Source organism: Saccopteryx bilineata, chromosome 5 (genome assembly GCF_036850765.1).
Source record: "Saccopteryx bilineata isolate mSacBil1 chromosome 5, mSacBil1_pri_phased_curated, whole genome shotgun sequence".
Classification (NCBI taxonomy): Eukaryota; Metazoa; Chordata; class Mammalia; order Chiroptera; family Emballonuridae; genus Saccopteryx; species Saccopteryx bilineata.
Genome location: NC_089494.1, coordinates 40,350,850 through 40,372,360, shown reverse-complemented (window position 1 = coordinate 40,372,360; position 21,511 = coordinate 40,350,850). Strand labels below are relative to the sequence as shown.

The following is a 21,511-nucleotide window of genomic DNA, read 5'->3' as shown; positions in this document are numbered from 1 at the left end:
CAAAGCATGAAACATATCATGAGCAGCTATATTTGTTTAAGGGGCTGGTCAGGCCTGCAGGGAACACTCAGCACTGTCTAGACTGTATAGACGGGAGTAGTTGTGTCTAGACTGTATAGACGGGAGGGGTTGTGTCTAGACTGTATAGACGGGAGGGGTTGTGTCTAGACTGTATAGACGGGAGGGGTTGTATCTAGACTGTATAGACGGGAGGGGTTGTGTCTAGACTGTATAGATGGGAGTAGTTGTGTCTAGACTGTATAGACGGGAGGGGTTGTGTCTAGACTGTAGAGATGGGAGGGGTTGTGTCTAGACTGTATAGACGGGAGTAGTTGTGTCTAGACTGTATAGACGGGAGGGGTTGTGTCTAGACTGTAGAGATGGGAGGGGTTGTGTCTAGACTGTATAGACGGGAGTAGTTGTGTCTAGACTGTATAGATGGGAGGGGTTGTGTCTAGACTGTATAGATGGGAGGGGTTGTATCTAGACTGTATAGACGGGAGGGGTTGTGTCTAGACTGTATAGATGGGAGTAGTTGTGTCTAGACTGTATAGACGGGAGGGGTTGTGTCTAGACTGTAGAGATGGGAGGGGTTGTGTCTAGACTGTATAGACGGGAGTAGTTGTGTCTAGACTGTATAGACGGGAGGGGTTGTGTCTAGACTGTATAGACGAAAGTAGTTGTGTCTAGACTGTATAGACGGGAGGGGTTGTGTCTAGACTGTACAGACGGGAGGGGTTGTGTCTAGACTGTAGAGACGGGAGAGGTTGTGTCTAGACTGTATAGACGGGAGGGGTTGTGTCTAGACTGTATAGACGGGAGGGGTTGTGTCTAGACTGTATAGACGGGAGTAGTTGTGTCTAGACTGTATAGACGGGAGGGGTTGTGTCTAGACTGTAGAGACGGGAGTGGTTGTGTCTAGACTGTATAGACGGGAGGGGTTGTGTCTAGACTGTATAGACGGGAGGGGTTGTGTCTAGACTGTATAGACGGGAGGGGTTGTGTCTAGACTGTATAGACGGGAGGGGTTGTGTCTAGACTGTATAGACGAAAGTAGTTGTGTCTAGACTGTATAGACGGGAGTAGTTGTGTCTAGACTGTAGAGACGGGAGGGGTTGTGTCTAGACTGTATAGATGGGAGTGGTTGTGTCTAGACTGTATAGACGGGAGGGGTTGTGTCTAGACTGTATAGACGGGAGTAGTTGTGTCTAGACTGTATAGACGGGAGGGGTTGTGTCTAGACTGTATAGACGGGAGGGGTTGTGTCTAGACTGTATAGACGGGAGGGGTTGTGTCTAGACTGTATAGACGGGAGTAGTTGTGTCTAGACTGTATAGACGGGAGTGGTTGTGTCTAGACTGTATAGACAGGAGTAGTTGTATCTAGACTGTATAGACAGGAGTAGTTGTGTCTAGACTGTATAGACGGGAGGGGTTGTGTCTAGACTGTATAGACGGGAGTGGTTGTGTCTAGACTGTATAGACGGGAGTAGTTGTGTCTAGACTGTATAGACGGGAGTAGTTGTGTCTAGACCGTATAGACGGGAGGGGTTGTGTCTAGACTGTAGAGACGGGAGGGGTTGTGTCTAGACTGTATAGATGGGAGGGGTTGTGTCTAGACTGTATAGATGGGAGGGGTTGTGTCTAGACTGTATAGACGGGAGGGGTTGTGTCTAGAGTGTACAGATGGGAGTAGTTGTGTCTAGACTGTATAGATGGGAGGGGTTGTGTCTAGACTGTACAGACGGGAGTAGTTGTGTCTAGACTGTATAGGTGGGAGTAGCTGCCAGTCCTTCTCTTTCTATTCAGTCCCACTACCTATGGCTATCTCCCCAATTGTCCATTCAGTAGAATCTATGTTCTTAAAACTGCAGATGTGTTATCAGTTAAAATATTTTTGAGCATTCATGTGAAGGGGTAGGGTGAATAAGGAAGGATGCATAAGCACCTAAATTTTTTAATAAAGGGTGAGTGTATCATTTTCTCTCCTAATAGTAGCCCTAAGGCCAGTAACTTAAGCAACATGACTTACGGGACTTTACGTCAAGTTCATCATCCATTAGAAACCACTCTTCCCTCTTAGATGACTCTCTGATGGGGATACATGATGCAATGCAACAGGTTATGAGTATGGCCAAGGACAGAGGAACCATGAGGAAAGAGGCACAAACATTAAACCCCTAATGTAAGGAAGGATGAGTAGATAGATATTGGTAGAGCAAATAATAAAAATAGTTTTTCACATAGAAATAATATCTATTATGATGGCCTATATTCTTGAGAAAGTGTGTGAAAATGAAGAAATTCAAATGGATAGAGCATAAAAGATGGGAAGTGGCCAAAGATGAAACCTGAGAGGTAGCCGAAGGTCAGATGAGGAAGGGTGTTGGAAGCCGTGATGGGGGTTTGAACTTTGTCCGGCATGAAGTGGGAATCCAGGGAAGGGTTTTGAGCAGTGAAGCAATACTCATTTACTAATCCAGTGAATGTGCAGTGATTATCTGCTAAGGGCCCGGGCACAATTCACAGTGCTGGAGACAAAGCAGAGAACAAAACAAAGGCACTGTCCTCATGGTGCTTCCATTCTATGGGAGAAATAGACTAAATAGTGACAAGTGGCATAAAGGAAAATACAACCTGTTTCAACTGAGTGTCTGGATAGTGGAAGTTGTATCAGTATCTTGGTCATTTAGTAGCGGAGGTACTCTGAGTCAGGAGGGGGCTGGCGTTATGGGCTATTACAGAGGACACATTTTCTTTATCTTTATTGAAATCAAGTACCAAGTTTTCTGTTTATTGTTGAACTAAATGGGTTTTTTATTCCTGGAATTTCCACTTACAAAAACAGGGAAGTATGGTGACCCCGTGCAAAGAGGGTGGAAGGTCTAAAACTCTTTTGGTTTTAGACTCATCCTCTGTGGCAGGATCACCAGCTAAGTGTGTGGGGAATGAATTAAAGAAAAGTTATGTCTTTTTAAAAAAATTTATTGTGTTCACATACATTCTAGTGTTGCCCTGAATAGAAAAGTTATGTCTTGAATCAAAAGATTTTAGTTTAGACTGGCCACATGAATTTCACCCTGAAAAGCCTCCTATGTTGTTTCTGGTCCACTGCTGTAAACAGCACAGTTTCCTGTCTTCCCTGTGGTTTACACTGGGCTCTGAGGCGGCGCCTCTGGGCGAGCCCTTGCTCCTATCCAGCCAGGTCTGACCATGCGCTCTTCTCCGGTCCTCTGGTTCCCAAAGCCAGCCCGTCCCTCCTGCCACCCAGCCACGTCACTCACCAGCAACTCTCCAGATTAGAGATTAGAGGACACGGAACGGAGTTTCTTGGATGGTGTGTGTATGTATATATGTGTGTGTGTGTGTGTGTATATATATATCACTAGTTATATTGAGGGAATAATACAATCAAATAAAAACAAACTTGCAGTTTTACCTCACAGACTTTCTCAAGGGTTGGCATCCAAGAGGTGGCAAGGTGACAGTTCTGAAGAACAACCCATGTTCCTTCCTTGACAGCTCTTTCTAACATCTTCATAGCTATGGGCCCTTGGCCTTGCCCGAGAGATAAAGAGCTAAGTTTTGATCCCCCGTATCCCTGTGGAAAAGAGTAATAAACACGTGAAAGAAGAATCAATATTATTATCACAGGAAATACTAATATGAGATATATGAAAATTTAATTATGTAGCGTCCTTCAAAGGTCTGAACATTTGCAGCCCTAAAATACTCTGACCAATTAAGAATCCTATAACCACTTCGATTAAAAGCAAGTCAACTACTGTAAGAAACAGTTAAATGAAAATCCTATAAGATCTTTGATTGTTGAAGTAAGAAACAGAAAAAGAAATTAAGAAGACTTTTTAACAGGAAGAGGAAATCAAAAGGTTTGGCTGTTATGCAGCAACTCCTAAAATCCAAAGCCAAAAAAAAAACAAAACTATGAAGACAGATGACCTTGTCCAAATCTTTGAATAATTACATTTTAACTAACTTAGCTACTGCATAAAATTTAGAGAGAAAAAAATTAACCTTTAATTCTCATTTAAAATTTTCTTCAAAAAATTCTGTGGGAATGTTTGCCTGGAATTTATTTCTGCTATATCCTGATTCATCTGTAGCTGCTAGACATGGTGTCTGAGACTCCCTGAGCTCTTTCTCTCTAGGTCAGGAGCCACGTTTGGAAGAGGTGCTATTTGGAAAAGGCCTTGAGTTACGGTAGCAGTGGAAAGTCCCATCTGCACATTCACGGTTTATCCACACTAGCAGGAAGAAGCAGCAGAAAACAAAACAGAGCTAGATCCTACCGTTTCTGGATAAAGGGAAGATAGCAAGAGAAGGCAAGGCATCAAGCAGTCCTACACAGGGCAGAGAATAATCACATGCATAATGTGAGAAGAAGAGTGAAGAGGAACTGGGAGGTCTCAAGGGCTTGGAAAGGGGTTGGTTGGAGAGGGTGAGTCCCACATGAAATGGACTTCTAGCCATCTCCATCACTTCGACTGTAGTGATACTCACCATTGCTCTTCCTGGTCTTTCAATAGCCCCCTTAACTAGTGCCCTCCTCCCATTTTGCACCACTCACATCAATTCTCCTCACTTCAGCTAGAATAACCTTTATAAACTTTAGATTGGATCATGTCACTTTGTAGCTAAAAACCCTACCCATCATGCTATCTTACTCAAAGTTCTTAATGCAAATGCCCTTCATGAGATGGTCTCTCGGCACATCTAAGACTCGTCTCCTGCACTCCTGATAGCCACATTCCAGCCCTTCTTTAACCATCGGTAAACGCTATGTTAGATAATCAATCCTCTGGTGTCTAAGAATTATATCCAGTACAAAGAAAACATTAGATATTAAGATATAAATCGGCCTAGTAAAGAGTATTTTAATCAATGAGCTATGTGACCTTTGAGAAGCTACTAAACCTCTCTCTCCATTGCAATCTGCAAACTAACAATGCCATTATTTACCTCAAGGGATTGCTATAAAAATTAAAATAGAAAAGGTGCATAACAGATATAGCAAAATTAACTAGATATAAAGAACTCAATAAAAGTACTCAAAATGTTATTTTGATTAGACAAAAGGGGGAAAATCAACTAAAAATACCAATCACTTGTTTATTTTTGTCTTATTTTAAGCTGTATAATGTAAGAAAATTTACAGTAAATCCATTTCAACATTTTTAAAGCCTAGAAACATAAATATTGGAATAAACCTGGTAAGATTATCACAACATACTATTGTTCCGAGAAGTCAAGGACGGTCCCCCTTCAGAGACTGGGAGAAGCAGCAGCATCGGGGAGAGTTTGCTCCAGGGTCAGTGTTCAGACTAGAATTTATTAAATCAATCCACATCATACACTGGTGCAAATGATGTCACAGAATTCCCCATCTCCCCAAAATAAAGGAAAAACAAACACCCCTAAGCCTAAATTCCGGTTTAATAATTTAGAAAAGGAGATATTTTTAATATCAGTGTGGCCATTTAAATATCAATTTCTTGGGACTCTGTCAACCTCTGGACTCCCAAGTCTTTCAAGGGCTAAGTGAGTGATAAATTTTTACCTAGTATTTCAAGTTTAAGCAAGTACATGTATATATATATATGTATGTATATGTATGTATAGTAACGTACACACACACGCTCAGAAAGATAACTCAGTCTATGTTAAGGTACCTGGTCATCAGCAAACTTCAGGAGGGCAGCCATGGGGTCAGCGCCAGGAGAGAGCACGAAAATCAGCGGAGCACAGCAGTTGCTGTCCCCGAACGCCTTGGACAAGTCGAAGGGCGGTGGCTCAATGAATATGCGCCCCAATTTGTTGGTTATAAATTCTTGCAGCATTGGAATAACCTAACAAGGAACAAGAATGTATTTGAAAGAATACTGAAAAATCTGCCTAAAGCCTTAAAAGGTTCAGTTTCAAGGGTGTTTTAAAACAAAGGACTCTAGTTACATTTGCTCAGGTATTCATTACTGTTGGTGGAGAATCAACAGCATTACTTTCTGTAAATGCCTTTTTGGTAGAACATTATAAATATTAAGATAATAAAGGTGGTAGTTAGTGACACCAGAATTCATAGGCATTTTCTTCCTTTTAATGAGTATTCAACACATAGTGGCTAGAAGAATATAAGAAACCTTACCTCTTAAGTTTTCAAACACTACGTTCCAAAAGTCCAAAACTCAGGAGTAGGACTTTTAAGTGTGATGTATACAATACGATACCATCAAGAAAGAACTGAAATAGCTGGCTGGAAAAGAGGGTTTTTACAAAAAAAAAATTCACTGTGGAAAAAGCACACAACTAAACCATACTCTTGAGAAACAGGAAAAACTAAACTGCACAAAACTTCCTAAAGCATGCCCGCACAGGTTTTGGAAGCACGTTTGAGGGAGAGAAGAACGCTGTGGCTTGCGGTTCCCTGTCAGGGTGGGAATGGGACTGTATTCATCAGCATGACTGAGGTACAGCTTTACATACATCACTCCTTCTCTCCGATAAAGGATCGAAACTTCATCGTTTCTGGGCGATGGCATCATATAATTATGGCTCAGGTGTGACCAGACAAATAAAAGTATATTTCACAAACAAGTATTCCTGGTCTAGCTTAACAAATTATGTAAGTATAACCCAAGAAGAAAAATGAAGTGACAAGAGAACAAAGAATTTTTGAAGACTCCGGAATCACTCTGGCTCATATCCAAGAGCGGAATGATGTGTACGTACAGCATTCTAAATTAGGTTGGCAATGCCACCTGCAAATTCAGGCTTCAAGTGAATTATAGGAGCAATTTGCAAATGCCAAGCATCTCATAAAGATGGGATCTTTTGGAAAAGGTTGTAAGTATTTACAAATTTTAATTGTGTGTTTCTGAGAATGTATATTTACACAAGTTTTTTTTAAGTAAAAATCATTAATAAGTCACAATGCCTTAAAACAAGTGTCAGTCCTGGTGAGGGTGTGTGAGTGACTGAGGGTGTGAGGGTAAGGAGCGAACAGTGAAAGAATATCTGGGTTTAAATCAGAGTTTTTAATCCCTTCTCAGTATTTCTCTAGATTCATTCAAATATGGAAAAGAAGCAATAAATTCATAAGCACCGTGGTATCAAGAACCCACCTAACAAGATAACCCACATATTGTTTGTGCACAATAAACATCTATTGAACAAATGAATGGATAAACAACTCAAGGTGCCTCCTTTCCTGAGGGTGGGATTCTTTTTATTTAGTGAGAGGAGGAGAGGCAGAGACAGACTCCCGCATGCCACATGTGCCCAGGCCAGGATCCACCCGACAAGCCCACGAGGGGACAATGCAAGGGATCCGTCTGGGGCCCTTGCTCTGTTGCAGCTGCAGCTTTTTGTTAGTGCCTAAGGCAGAGGCCATGGAGACATCCTCAGTGCCCGGGCCAACTCTCTCTAATTGAGCCATGAGTGCAGGAGGGGAGGAGAAGAGAGAGAGAGAGAGAGAGAGAGAGAGAGAGAGAGAAGTGAGGGGGGGTGGAGAAGCAGATGGGCATTCTGTGTGCCCTGACGGGGAATTGAACCCGGGATATCCATATGCCCAGCTGATGCTCTACCACTGAACCAACAGGCCAAGGCCTGAGGATGGGATTCTAATTAATGAAATCCTAAACAAAAAAATCACAGAATAATAAATTCACCTTAATTTTTCATTTCTAGCTAAGTTATTTCACGTTTCAGATACTTTGATAGAGTACCAGTGTCAAACTTATTGCAGGAAACAAAATATCCTGTCTGCCACAGGCTTTGTCCTTGCCTCTGCCTTTATTATTCTTTTCTTACAGCTTGTCTTTTCTCACTAGATTAAAAACAACAACTAACAAAGAAAACAAAATGTGGTTTTCATAACCTCTTCCCACCTAAGGCTGACTTCTTCACTAATAACTTCTTTATAATTTTACAAACAAAATGAAAGCACCTGGCTTTTAAGTGCCTGGTTTTACATTAATAACTTTGAGTTATGAGTGGTCCCTCTTTGGTGAGTGGTTCGGGCCAGTGTTGGCCACTGCACACATGCAAACACAGCTGGCATGACGTGATTCTTCTGTTAGCACTAGAAGACCAAGTTAGGGGTGTTCACATGAGGGCGAACAGAGACTAATTTCAATGTTTTCTTTTTTAATGTTAAAACTGAACAAGACTTGCTTGTTTCCGACACTGAACTGTTATCTCCTGAGGTAAATGAGGCTGTGATAGCTATTCAGTTTGCAAGGCAATAGATCGAATTGGCTTCTGCAATCTGATTTTGCCAGCATTAGTTTTGGAAAATGAAATCTGTCAGTAACAAAAATTACAGACTAATCTAGGCAACCGTCTGCCCAAAGGCAGGAAAGAAGTTTGTGGTCTTCCATTTATGTTTTAATATGTATTGCAAGTTCCTCTAAGATTTATCTGAGGTCAGAGAAACATATTAACCTATAGTTGACAAGTTTCTTATTAAAAGCTGATTAATTTGCTTTTTGTTTATAGTTCAGAAGGAAAGAACTGTGGCCAGAAGCTCTTCATTTTGTAAATGGACCCCAAAACATTCCACATCTCAGTATTCATCCATTTTTCTTTGCTAAATAAAACACTAACGACTACTAAATTCTAAAAGAAGGTATAAGCCCATCTCATTTTTCTACTGGTGATCTAGTGGTCATCTTTTTAAAAAGAATTTTATTGATTGTTTTTAGAGAGAGAAGAAGGGAGAAAGAGAAAGAGAGAAAGTGACCATTTGTTGCACTTATTTGTACATTCCTTGGTTGATATTTGTACGTTCCCTGACCAAGGACTAAACCCACAATCTTGGTATATCGGGAGACACTCTGAGCTACCAGGCCAGTGCTAACAAACACACTTTACATCTTTCCAAACGAGGGCATTACACAACCTGGCATTTGTGGTTTCTTACCTGAGTAGAGTTGGTTTTGTATGGAAAGGAGACCAAAAAGTATTTGTGTTGACAAATAAAGTATATTATAAACCAGAGCAAGCAATTGCTGATTTTCCTGGTGGATTTGATAGTATCACACGAGTTAGATATTGTTCCATGTAGCACTCTTACTTTCTCTGGCATACTAATACCATTTTACTTTGGCAGACTACTCTTTTAAAAGTATAATCGGCATATATTTAAAAATATATAGATTCCAAAAATCAACAGTTCACCACTAGAAATTGCAGTACTTGATAACAGTAGGATGGAAGGATTTGCTAATGTAAGAGCAGACTAATAATTATTTTTATATTAAGGATTACAGACGTGAACGTACATGTATTGTAGATGATGTATCACTCAGGATAAACTGAGTTGTGCCATAGTAGCAAACAATTTCTAGACCTTTGTGGCTTTACACAACAAAAGCTTGTTTTTCACTCCTGCAAAACCTGGGTGTGCAGGCAACTAACTCTCCCTGTGCTGGCACAGCAAGTCCGCTTGCTCACAGCATTTAAATGTCAACACAGGCCTCCACAGTGTTGATGGCAGGAGAGGGCCCGGGAAAATCTCACACTGACAGTTAAACACATTTTATTGGCCAAAGCAAGGTGTATGACCAATCCCCCCACCTCAAGTGCGTGCAGGAGAGGAAAACTGGAAATATTGCTGAGAAGCATAATGTCTACACACTCGTACAGCTATCCAAGGAAAACTCTAGAAGAGATAGAGTAAAAAATGTTACAGGACAGGATAGTAACGTGTTAGATGGAGTAGCTAAGAGAAGGATGAAACCGGAAGTTTAACCTCAATTAATTTAAAAATGAAAACATACAAATAAGCAAAAAAACCCTCAGTTTGAATATCTAACTCCTCACCTCCCTGAAAAACACTTTAAAAAGACAATGAATATGAAAAGCAACATATAATCTATTTGGTAGCTCAATGTATTTTCAGAGTAAAATGTCAAAAAGATTTTAAATTTATTTTTAACTTAAAAATTTTTTTTTCCTTTTCATTCAATTTATTGGAGTGACACTGGTTAACAAAATTATACAGGTTTTAGGTACACAATTTTCTAACACATCATCTGTACACTTGCTGTGTGCTCAGCACTCCAAGTCGAGTCTCTGTCCTTCACCATCTATCCTCCCCATACTCTCTTCCACCCTCCCCCACCCACTCCCCTTCCCGCTGCACCACTCATCCTCCCCATACTCTCTTCCACCCTCCCCCACCCACTCCCCTCACCTCCGCACCACTCACCCTCCCCATACTCTCTCCCACCCTCCCCCCACCCACTCCCCTCACCTCCGCACCACTCATCCTCCCCATACTCTCTTCCACCGTCCCCCACCCACCCCCCTTACCGCCACACCATTCATCCTCCCCATACTCTCTTCCACCCTCCCCCATCCACCCCCCTTACTGCCGCAATCACCACCCTGCTGTCACTGCCCATGAGGTTTTCCTCTTTTTTGCTCAATCTGCGACCCCACCCCACTCCCACAGCTGTCAGCCTGCTCTCTATCTATGAGTCTGTCTCTGTTTTGTTCATAAGTTTATTTTGTTCATTAGACTCCACAGGTGAGTGAAATCACATGGTACTCGTCTTTCTCTGACTGGCATATTTCACTTAGCAAAATGTTCTCCAGGTCCATCCATGCTGTCACAAAGGGTAAGAAGAACATCACATTTTTTAAAAACATAAAGCTGGGGAAAAGATATTTATAGATGAAACTGTTACAATTAGGAAATGATTAATCACTTTTAATTAAACATAATATAAAACATGAACGGAAGATTCTTTGTTTTTCAAATATTGAGGCAAGAAGGTCAGCAGTACATTCAGAGTCATTTAGTATAACAATCTTTAGCTTAGAAAACAAAGGAAAAACCTTTGAAAATTCTAATAAAGAATTTTAAAGAAGGTTTTAAAGAAGGAAGCCATATTTGGCAAGCATTTGAAGCATTTCATATTCTTCCTCATTAATACTCGAAGGGAAAACTTCTTAGGCTTAACCTAAAGTTTCACTGGAGATTCATTTTTTAAAAGGGCTACCAAGGGGACATTTCATCCTCCATCGTCAGTTTAATAATAATTTTTAAACAACTCTAATTACTTCCTGCATCTAAGAGCAGGGCAGCATTATGACTCTAACGGGCTCTAAGCACGTCGTGGGCCCCTTCCTTCATTAAAAAATAAATACAAATTATACTTTACAATTGTTTTGGTATAATTACAAATATAAAACAGACTGGGTTATATATATTTTCTGATCGTAAAAGAAATTAAAACATCTTCATGGACCCTTAAAAGTACCGTGGGCCCTAGGCACTTTGCCTAACAGATACTTCCGTTCTGGCTAAGAACATGTACCAAGTCAAGCAAGAATTACATGTGTTCATTGAACAGACTATGCTTATAGAAGGAAGAATACTTTATCCCATGTTATCACGGATGTGTATAAAAGCATTAAAATATATTGCTTTCACCATCTAAATTCTGTTTTTCTGTTGTCATTGTTAGGATAGAAGTATTGTCTTATATTCCTTAGAAACTTAAAATTAAGTAAGTTTTGAAATAATTATGTATTACTTTTACTGAGTAGGTACAGTGGGTAATTAGGATATATTTTCAATTTTTTCCCCAATATATCTGATGTCCATATTTTTTCAGAGTATATGGATATCTCTGTGGACATGAGCCATTATACTTAAGTGAATAGCTCTTTTTAATAGAGTATAATAAAACAAATGAAGATGTTGATGAGTACTAAAATTTACTGACATAACAGGTAAGTTGATATGTTAGTTATATAATTTATTATTTGAATCAAGTAAAACTATAATTATTGATATTTTACTTTGTAGTCAGCAATGATAAATGTCATAAAAATAGTATTCTATTAACTTTCCAAAGGGCAACAAAGAACAATATATAAGGATAGCATTGGATGAATCAAAAATATTAGTATATTAGCTTGATGTTAATTAATATCATTGATTAATTTAATTGAAATAAGAATAAAAGTAAAAAAGAATACAAATGAGATTATAGCAAGTAACAGAAGCAGACTGAGAAACTGGGGAAGCATACTTTAAAAGGAAGACTTGTAAAAGAAATAAAACTATATAAATAAAAATATATCTGATTTAAATGTGATTTTAATAAATATACAAACCTTCTGAAAAATGGCTGTATTAGAAAGAAGCAGGGTTATTTCCCCCAGGCTGGCCTGCCTCCCCTCTGATACAGAAGGAAATACCTGTTGGCTGACTATGGAGAGAGGAGGAGCTGGGACAGTTGAGCTGCTTTCAAAGCCCACACTTACCTTGTCTGGCCTCAAGCAACGAATGATAAGCATCCTTTGAAACTCATTTACTTTATTTTCCCAAACATCAGGAAAAAGCTCGTGATGTGGTTCCTAAAATTACAGTGGATAGAGAAGTCAATGTTATTTTGGAGATTTCTAAAGAAAAAAAAGAAAAAACCCAGTATTTTCACTTATTAACCAATTTTTAGAGAAAACATAATGACTAAATAAAATCAAGAATGCTAATGTAAATTTTATTAGGTTGAGGCAAAGTTATAAAATAAGTAATGAAAAGGGAGTTTAAAACACCACAAGGGGCCCTGGCAGGTTGGCTCAGTGGTAGAGCGTCAGCCTGGCATGTGGAAGTCCCAGGTTCAATTCCTGGCCAGGGCACACAGGAGACATGCCCATCTGCTTCTCTACCCTTCCACCTCTCCTTTCTATCTCTCTCTCTCTTCATCTCCCACAGCCAAGGCTCCATTGGAGCAAAGTGGGCCCTGGTGCTGAGGATGGCTCCATGGCCTCTGCCTCAGGTGCTAAAATGGCTCTCTGGTTGTAACAGAGCAATGCCTCAGATGGACAGAGCATCGTCCCCTAGTGGGCTTGCTGGGTGGATCCGGTGGGGCACATGTGGGAGTCTGTCTCTGACTCCCCACTTCTCACTTTAGAAAAATACAAAAAGCCCAAAAAACAAAAAACACCAGAAAGGAATCAAAACCAGGACAAAACTAAGCAGGTTAATATCAATATGAATAGTAATAAACAAAATGATCCTTATTATAAAAAAAAATAAATGTTCACATGAAGCTATATTCTCATTTCTTCAAAGGCATGTAAAAGAACCTACCAGCTACTCTTATATTCTATTTATAAAATAAACATTTATTTAAAAAAGAAGGGCATTGTACCAAAATCTACTGGTTTATTTCTTGTTTGGAAAAATTTTTTGGTATCTTTTTTTATAAAGAGATATTTAAGAATATGCAGAGTAAAAAAAGCCAAAAAAGGATAGAACTATTACATACAAAAAGAGAGGAATCAAGATCCCAGGAGGGGTAACCTTGAAAAAAAAAAGGGACATTTGTACCTTTGAAACTTGGGGAAGGCTATGCAGTATTTTAGATCAGAAATCTCTATGCTTCAGTATAGTGAAAAAATTTCTATTATAAATTAGAATGAAGTACTCACAAAAACATATTTATCTCTAAAAAATATATTAGTATTACTAACAAAGAGATCCAAAAGAGACCTGTCCAAAATATTTGAATCCACACACAGACACAATCTTTCCATCATGTATAATACAACAAACTGGTACCCAAATAAAAAGTGTTCTCCACACATCTGCTCCTTCTCTCCTCACCCCAGCTCCCCCACACAGCTCTTGCAAATGAAACCCAAGGAAAGCAGAATGCCAGAGTAGAAACAAAAGAATAGAAAAAATTAACAGAGAATTGACAAAATATTATCACTTGTGCTAAAAAATTAAAGAAGGCAACAATTTCTATGAATTGCAGGAAACTGTGTCATGGTATGTATTAAGTATAGACATAATAGTCTCTAATTAGCAAGATAGGGACTCATGAGAATATTTGAGAAATAGGAGCCTTTTCCTCTCCCCAAATGACAAAAATATCAGCTTATGTTCTATATTCAGAAAAATTTTAAACAATAGCTATTTTATAAAATTTTATCTCATCTGCTATTATGATTGCCAAAGTATAAGTTGATAAAAAATAAAAACCTGACATTGAAATTCACAAAGAATATTCTTAAGGACTATGCAGCTTTTTTGCATCTCCACACATTTCAAGGAATTGGAAGAGAAGTTCAAACAGAACCAGTGATTTAGAAGGTAGAGATAATATAAATCCAAACTGTGATTTTCAATATCTGACCAGATGTTTAAAGCTTACAGGAATATTGTCTGTATTCAAAGGTAAGAATATATTATTTAACATTTTCTCCATTGAAAAACTTTGGAAAACAAGAGGGTTAAAAACATACCAAACTATCATATACTTTTTTCCATCCATCTTTTAAGCGCATAAACTCCTTACGAATGGTTTTAAAGGAATGTAAATCATCTAGTCGACATATTTCATCCCAGGACTTTTGAGGAAGCCATGTACAAGGGTTGGCATGAGGATTATCCAGTCCAATGCCACCAGTGAGCAGAAATCTCCATTCGGCTTTATTAATCTTTAGGAAACAAAGTAGCATGAAGAGTCAGAAGTGAGTTCATCATATACATAGTAAATTTACCACCATTTAAAAAGAATTAACTGTTGATTTTCAAGTTTGGGGTGTTGTTCCTATGAAATTCTGCAGCTACTTACATAGCTCAGTACTTATCAATAAGAAACAACTGAATCTATCAATCATTTTTCAGAATAGTTCCATTTAAAAAGCTACTTTTTGATTATTTTCCTCCAGAATTACTAATCTAAACATGAAAATTTGAATTATCTTCTATTTGAATATACGTTTCTAAATGACTGCTTAGAGTCCTGTTGGCTCTAAAACTATGGAAAGACAGAAAGCCTCCAATCTGTCATGTTTTCAATTATTTTCCATAAAATGTAATCAGATACTACTATGAAACTTTTGCAAGAACTGCAAAAATAAAGCTTTTACTCCTTTAGAATTCAACCAATACATCTAAACCAATAAATCTTAAATACAAGAGTGTACAAAATAGTGAATTTAAACGCCACTTGTCCTCCATTCTTAAAAGTGTTTCCTATATTTTAAATGAATGGATTTAAAACGTAGCAAAAATTTATGAAAGGTATTGTTCAACACAAATGGTTAAATTTGACTAACTTGCACAAGTTCTTAAAAACATTACCATTTATACTATTACTTAGTGTATATATAGCAACATATTTAATTAATTTATATGCACATTTATGTAAGACACTAATAGAAACATTTATTTTAAATTAAAACATACAGAAGTTTAAATAATAGTTGCATAATGAACACTGTGCTTTATATTTTACCTCTAAATTCAGTCTAGTTGTGTTGTCTTAATTATAATAATAAGTATTATCGTTGTTTAATTATTTACAACTCTTTTCATATATATGTATATATATTCATATAAATTAGTAAATGAATGAATCAATGTTGATATTATGGGGTTTTTCCATACAAATTAAAACAGTACTGACCTCATTCTCATGTATCAGCAGATTTACAGTTAGACAAAAGGAAAAGAGTAGCTTATCCTTTTCAAAGAGTGACCGGCAGACATTAACATAGAGGGAATACGTAAAGTGATCCCTGAGAATTTGAAGCCTAGGGGTCAACAGAAATAAAGTTTTTAAAAATGCATTATACTTTAAAGAAAATGCTTTAAGAAAATTTATTATAAACTATTTAGATGTATGCTATCCCAAGAAGCTTTTTGGTCAATTACTCCCCAAACAATCAAGGATTCTCATTAACTGGGTGCACTAATTTAAGAGCTACACGATATAGAAACACCAGTAGAAATGCATTTTAGTGTTGACGGTTTTATTTTTTTTAATTTTCCTTTGGGAAAAAAGACAATTCATGGTATATTAATCTATTACACATAAAGGTTTGTAAACTATTTTTAATAATAAAATATTTCTTGGGGTAAAATTTGACTTCTTTCTTGCATAAATACTTGCAAATATTTATATTATATAATAAATGAGCAGACCAAAATACATAGTTCTTTTATTAAATTAACATTGTTTAGTACTGTAATATGCTACTCTGTTCATAAATCCACAAAAGCTAGAAAAAAATCACAAAACTTGATAAACCACATTTTTATTTACCACAGACAAAACATGCACATCATAGTATTTCCAACTAACTACTTCTAACATGTCATCTGTATTCATAATAATTCTTACCATGAATATAATAGTCCAAGCATTGTCACTTAAGATAAATAAACTATCATTGAAACAAAAATTCTTAAGATATTTTTATTACATAGGTCATAATAATTATAATAGAAATAAATATTTGATCAAAAACAGTTGTAAAGAGCTAACGATTGACATAGATCAATAGCTCAAACTGTCTAAGCAGATAAATTTATTTGAAGGAAAAGTTAGCATAGTTTGATTACGATTACACCAAATTATATTGGTGTTTCTTAATATATCTAGGAAAACATTCTACCAGTACAATCATATCTTGGCTGTTTCCAGACTGATACCATAGGCTCTGATCATCCCAGCTCTATTTTTCTTTACCTGCCTATTTCTTTAACTATATTTTCCATGCCAGCATTCCTCCACTAAACAAGATTATAACAAACTGATGCCTTTTATTTCTAGTTGAAAACTGCAAATAAGGCCTGGTAGAGAGAGGCTAGCTGCTGGAACATGGTTGAATTCTCTGAGGGTTTGAAACAAGCATACTCTCCTTGTCCCCAGTTTTATGCTAATAGATGGTCCTTTCACACATGGCATTTCATTTGTCTTCTCTATAACAGTGCAATTAATTTAGGGTGAACAGAGGTTTGCTTTTTCTTTAGAATAAGAATTTCTGCACTTTAAGACAAACACTCTTTATAAATAAGAGGATGGAGGGGGGAAGAATAAGGGTCAATCATAGTAGAAAGCGAAGTTTAGTCTCATCAGTGTTAAAAATGCATATTAAAATATGATATTTTAATAATATGTTAGGTTAAAAAAAAGGACAAAATTATTATTCTTGATGCTGATGCATGACACAATGATATGAGATTGTTCCAGTTCTCCTGCTGGACTTGTACATCTAAATAACCTTCTAGAAAAGGAACTGATATCAGCAATCTGAACTAAGTGAACACCTTTGTCCTAATTTTGGGACTCTAGTCGAAGGAAATAATCACCTGGATGTTTATATTTATTGCAGCTTTATTTATAATACAAAAGCTGAAGACTACTTACAAGTCTTAAGTTTAAAAAATTATGGTGCATTCATAAAATGATCTATTGTGGAGCTACTAAAAATTATGTTTCAGAAAAATAGTAACATGGGAAACATTATCTTGTAGAAGTGGAAGAGAAAAAAAAAATCTCACGTTTGTCTGTGTGTGTGAGATTTCAGTTTTGTCCCTGTAACAAAGTCATATCTTAGTTATATTTTTGTTTCTATACTTACATACTTTTTGCTGCAGTTATTTATTTTGCTATAATAAACTTCAATACATTAAATTTTTCTTAAAACAATGATCCAAATTATAATTACTATTTCATAGTATATACCATAGTAGTCATAACACATGTTTGGTTGCATAACTAAATAATAATTATTACAAATAAAATAAAATACATGTTTATCTTTGAATAAAAGAAAATGAGAGATAATTTTAGACAATGTTAAGATTCTAAAATAATTTGGTAGTCAGATGTTTCCTATAGTCCAGTAGTGAACTAAAGTTCACAGCATTGTCTGGTGTTTATCAATGATTGACAAATATGTGATTTCTACAAGAACTCATTCTAATTTTAATTTCTGAATGGGAACTATCTTCTTAATTGAAAACCCTATTTTACTAAAAAAAGAAAAAGAAAATTAGACAAGACTGATTAAACTGCTCTCTCTTGGTGAACTGCTTTGGAACTCTGTGTGGCAGTGTTTACTAAAAGGGCATGTATGTATTCCCAGCGATCACTGATCCCATTCTTGGATATAGCATGCCTACCAGAACTGTGTACATATAAAAGCCACGGACAAGCATGTAGAAGGTGGCAAAATTTAAAGTAGTCCCAAACTGAAAGCTACCCAAATGTCCTCAGTAGTAAATGAATCAATAACCTGTGGTATACTATAAGGACAGATAAAACTTTTTAAATGAGAAGTTTAATTTTCTCTATTGAAAATAAGAAAAGAGATTTCCTTCTCCATTTTCTTAAAATTGTAAGTACCTTCTTTTCTCTTTGAAATGAATATACATTCTTTAAAAATTTTAGGCCTTTTATCAGCTGTATGATCCCAGAATATCTTTCTCAAAGATCTGAGAGTCATCTGTCCTATCCCCCAGTTTCTGGGAGGGTAAGGGCCTGCCTTTGGTCAGTGCCAGGCTCCAGGTTGCAAACTGCCTCCCGTCCTACAGGTATCAGACGTTTGTTTTTCCTCCAGGTAAATGCTCCCACGCCACCTTCCCTCCAGCAGCGGGTAAACTTAGGATAAGATTTCTGTCTTTGCAGTCTCCCATGCCTGTCTGTGATACACATCATATTTTAGCTTAATGCTTATTCAACAATAAAACTCTTTCTTTCTTACTACTTTGTGGAGAAAATCTGGGTTGGGTTTTGTTTTGTTTTGTTTTGGGGGGGGGTGTTTTTATACTTCTGCAACAATATACTTGCACAATGGAATACTATTTTAACAATGATAGTGAACAAACAACATGAATTTAAACACAAAGTTAAGTGCAAGATGCCAGACACAAAGGAGCATATATTGTGCGATTCCATTTATGTAATGTTCTAAAACACGCCAAACTAACCTATGGTGTGGAACTCAGGACAGTGATTACCTTGGAGGAGGGTGAGTGACTAGAAGGGGTGCAAATATGTCTTCACCGGGGTGCTAGTTTCACAGGTGTGCTCACTTATGAAAATTCACTGAGAAAATACTTCTGATTTCTCCATGTTTCTGTCATATATTAATAAACTCAATAATGTTTCAAATACATCTTTTTCTACTTACTCTTTGGTTCCAGATTATAATTTTAGGATACCATAATCATAAATATGATCTTTGTTGTTTCTAAATTAAAGAATTTTAACTAAAAAGAAAAGGCACATTTTATTATGTACATTTCATCCAAATCTCTCACCTGGGTAAACAGAATTCACTTTTCTATAAGTCATAAGGGGCTATACCACAGTTATGGAGAAACATCTCACATTTGTGCATGGGTTCTAATTTGTTATAAAAACAGGTAATAAAGAATAATTGTTCTAATTTTTAAATCTTGTACACAAAATATATCTTTAAGTGACACAGAAGTTATTTTTCTCTAGACTCCAGCAAAAGCCTTGATTATTTCAATTAATTAAGATGATAACATTCTGGTGCTTATTATCTTAACTGAGGTAGGAATAAAGGACTGCAGGGAAAAGCTGAACATCATCATTTCCTGTGTGGCTCTATGTGATGAACACTATGATAGGTTCTTGGAATATTAAAGAAAATCTTTGCATCAAGGAACTCAGATTTTAGTGTTAAAACCAGACACACCTGTTCAATTAACTACCATAATGCCAATGGTTGAGACCTTCTCTAAGAAAGGTCACTTAAAATTTTATTTTCTGAATTTCAGTAATCCTTGCTCATCTTAAATTTTCAGACACTGGAAGAAATAGAGAAATAAGCTAAACATTTTCAAATATCATTGAAAGATATCCTTCTTCCTCTCTCTTTGTTTCTTTTCTCATGGGCAGACATCTGAACATCTGTTTGCTAAATGTCAGTGTTGTACCTTTCATAGTCTTTTATTCAAGCTTGTAAAATGATGAGGGCTACTGACCAAAGAAGTGCTCAGTCTAAGAACATTCACAATTTACCATGATAAATGAAGAAATTAAATATGGATTTCAGGAGATTAGCATTGTAGATTTCTAAAAAACATAATTTTTAACTGCAAGTGTAAGTATTAAACTGAGTTTCTTTTGGGCACAAAGAGTCAAGAAACTGAAGTAGCTTCATATTGATTAATAAGGTTATAAAGGGCAAAGGTTACAATGAGTTACTTTATTCAAGAAATAATTTATTTCATTTTAGACTTTATTAAAAACATGTTTTGATATCAAACTAAAATTTATCTCACTGATAAAATGAAAAATCTTGTCCTCTCACAGACAAACTATTAAATAGGTTCTTAATTCCATTATTGATTGTAATAGCCAATAGTAAACTAAGGTATGTTATATAAATAACATGAATGATCACAATGAGGGATTTTGTAAACCCTTGTTATTTGACAAAGTTTATACATGTGTATATCAAAATATGAATTAGTAACTTTTGGGATACAGCTTACAGAAATTAAAAGTCATAAATAAATTTTGCAAGTGATAAAACAAGGTAAATTTTCCTCTTTTTAGAATTACATTATAATCCTATATCTCTGTAAACAATTTCCTGGCAGACTGAATTTGGTCACATATGTCCAATATGTATCTTGATTAATGATTTTTGCTACGTGGCTATAATGCTCACAAGATTCTGAAACAACAATGAAAGCCACTAATTACTATTTAATTTTCATGCATTAATTGGTATTAGTGTTAATTAGTATTTCTTTCACATACCTTTTTGCTAAAATTTCCGATTTCTCTGAATTTTCAATAGACAGGATGAAAAGGTTAATAAACCAGATCAGCGAGTACTGATACATGGGCTCAATGTTAGCTAAATCAGCAATCGAGAAAAACAGGATGGCGGAGTGGGTGGCAATCGGACGGTAGCCCATGCGGGTGGCATCAATCTTTTTCTCTGTCTCTTCGGCTACTTCCTGCTTTTGAGAAATCTCATTAGCCAAAGCCTTGGAGGAAGATAATATCTTAATAGCAGTTTCATCTTCTAATATATTGCCTTCTGAAGATGAAAGAACTTCTAAAATCTTGTCTTCTATTTCTTTTAACTGCCTGGAATAAAACACAATTTTCTCAGAAGAAAAAGAAATCATTGAAAATCACTTCACGTATATATTCTTTTATAAGAAACAAATAGCTTATAACCTAAAGAAATGCATCACTTTGTGACAAATATCCGTGACGGTGATATTGTATAATTCCTTATCTTGCAAAATGTCAAAAAGACAGGCTTTTCTGCTCCACTTCTCTTTCTAATGATCATTTATGTGGTAACTAGAAAGAGATATGGTAAGCCAATCTACTCTGTGATCAAGTAGCTCAGCCCCAAGAGAGCAGAAAGTATCACTCCATTTATTTTCTGAAATTTTTCATGACTTATTGAGCTTTACCCTTTCTCCCTAAGATATAGATATTATGAGCAGAAAGTGAGATGTAACATATTCATTCAGGGTGTGCTCCAGTGAAAACAGGTAACCTCAGTTACACAATAAACACTAAAACTTTTGTGCTAAAACGTTTTCGACTAGTTGAAAACACATTGCCTTCTGGTTCTTCCAGTGTCAAAGAACTTGTATGTAAAAATATACTCTGCAATGCAACTTTCCAAACTAACACAGAAGCATTATAATACCTTTTATTTTTCTCTTAAATCTT

General features: G+C 36.6%; 1 protein-coding gene across 1 annotated transcript in view; it reads right to left on the bottom strand.

The window, feature by feature from the left end:
• The window catches only part of LOC136338635 (dynein axonemal heavy chain 7), a 290,684-nt gene that overhangs the window by 46,996 nt on the left and 222,177 nt on the right, over window positions 1-21,511 (bottom strand). Inside the window, exons 51-56 of the mRNA XM_066281198.1 lie at window positions 20,573-20,908; window positions 15,452-15,578; window positions 14,283-14,477; window positions 12,294-12,386; window positions 5,690-5,866; window positions 3,439-3,600 (exon numbers count right to left, since the gene is read on the bottom strand). Of these exons, the coding sequence (XP_066137295.1) occupies window positions 3,439-3,600; window positions 5,690-5,866; window positions 12,294-12,386; window positions 14,283-14,477; window positions 15,452-15,578; window positions 20,573-20,908 (1,090 nt within the window). The remainder of the gene's footprint in view (window positions 1-3,438; window positions 3,601-5,689; window positions 5,867-12,293; window positions 12,387-14,282; window positions 14,478-15,451; window positions 15,579-20,572; window positions 20,909-21,511) is intronic.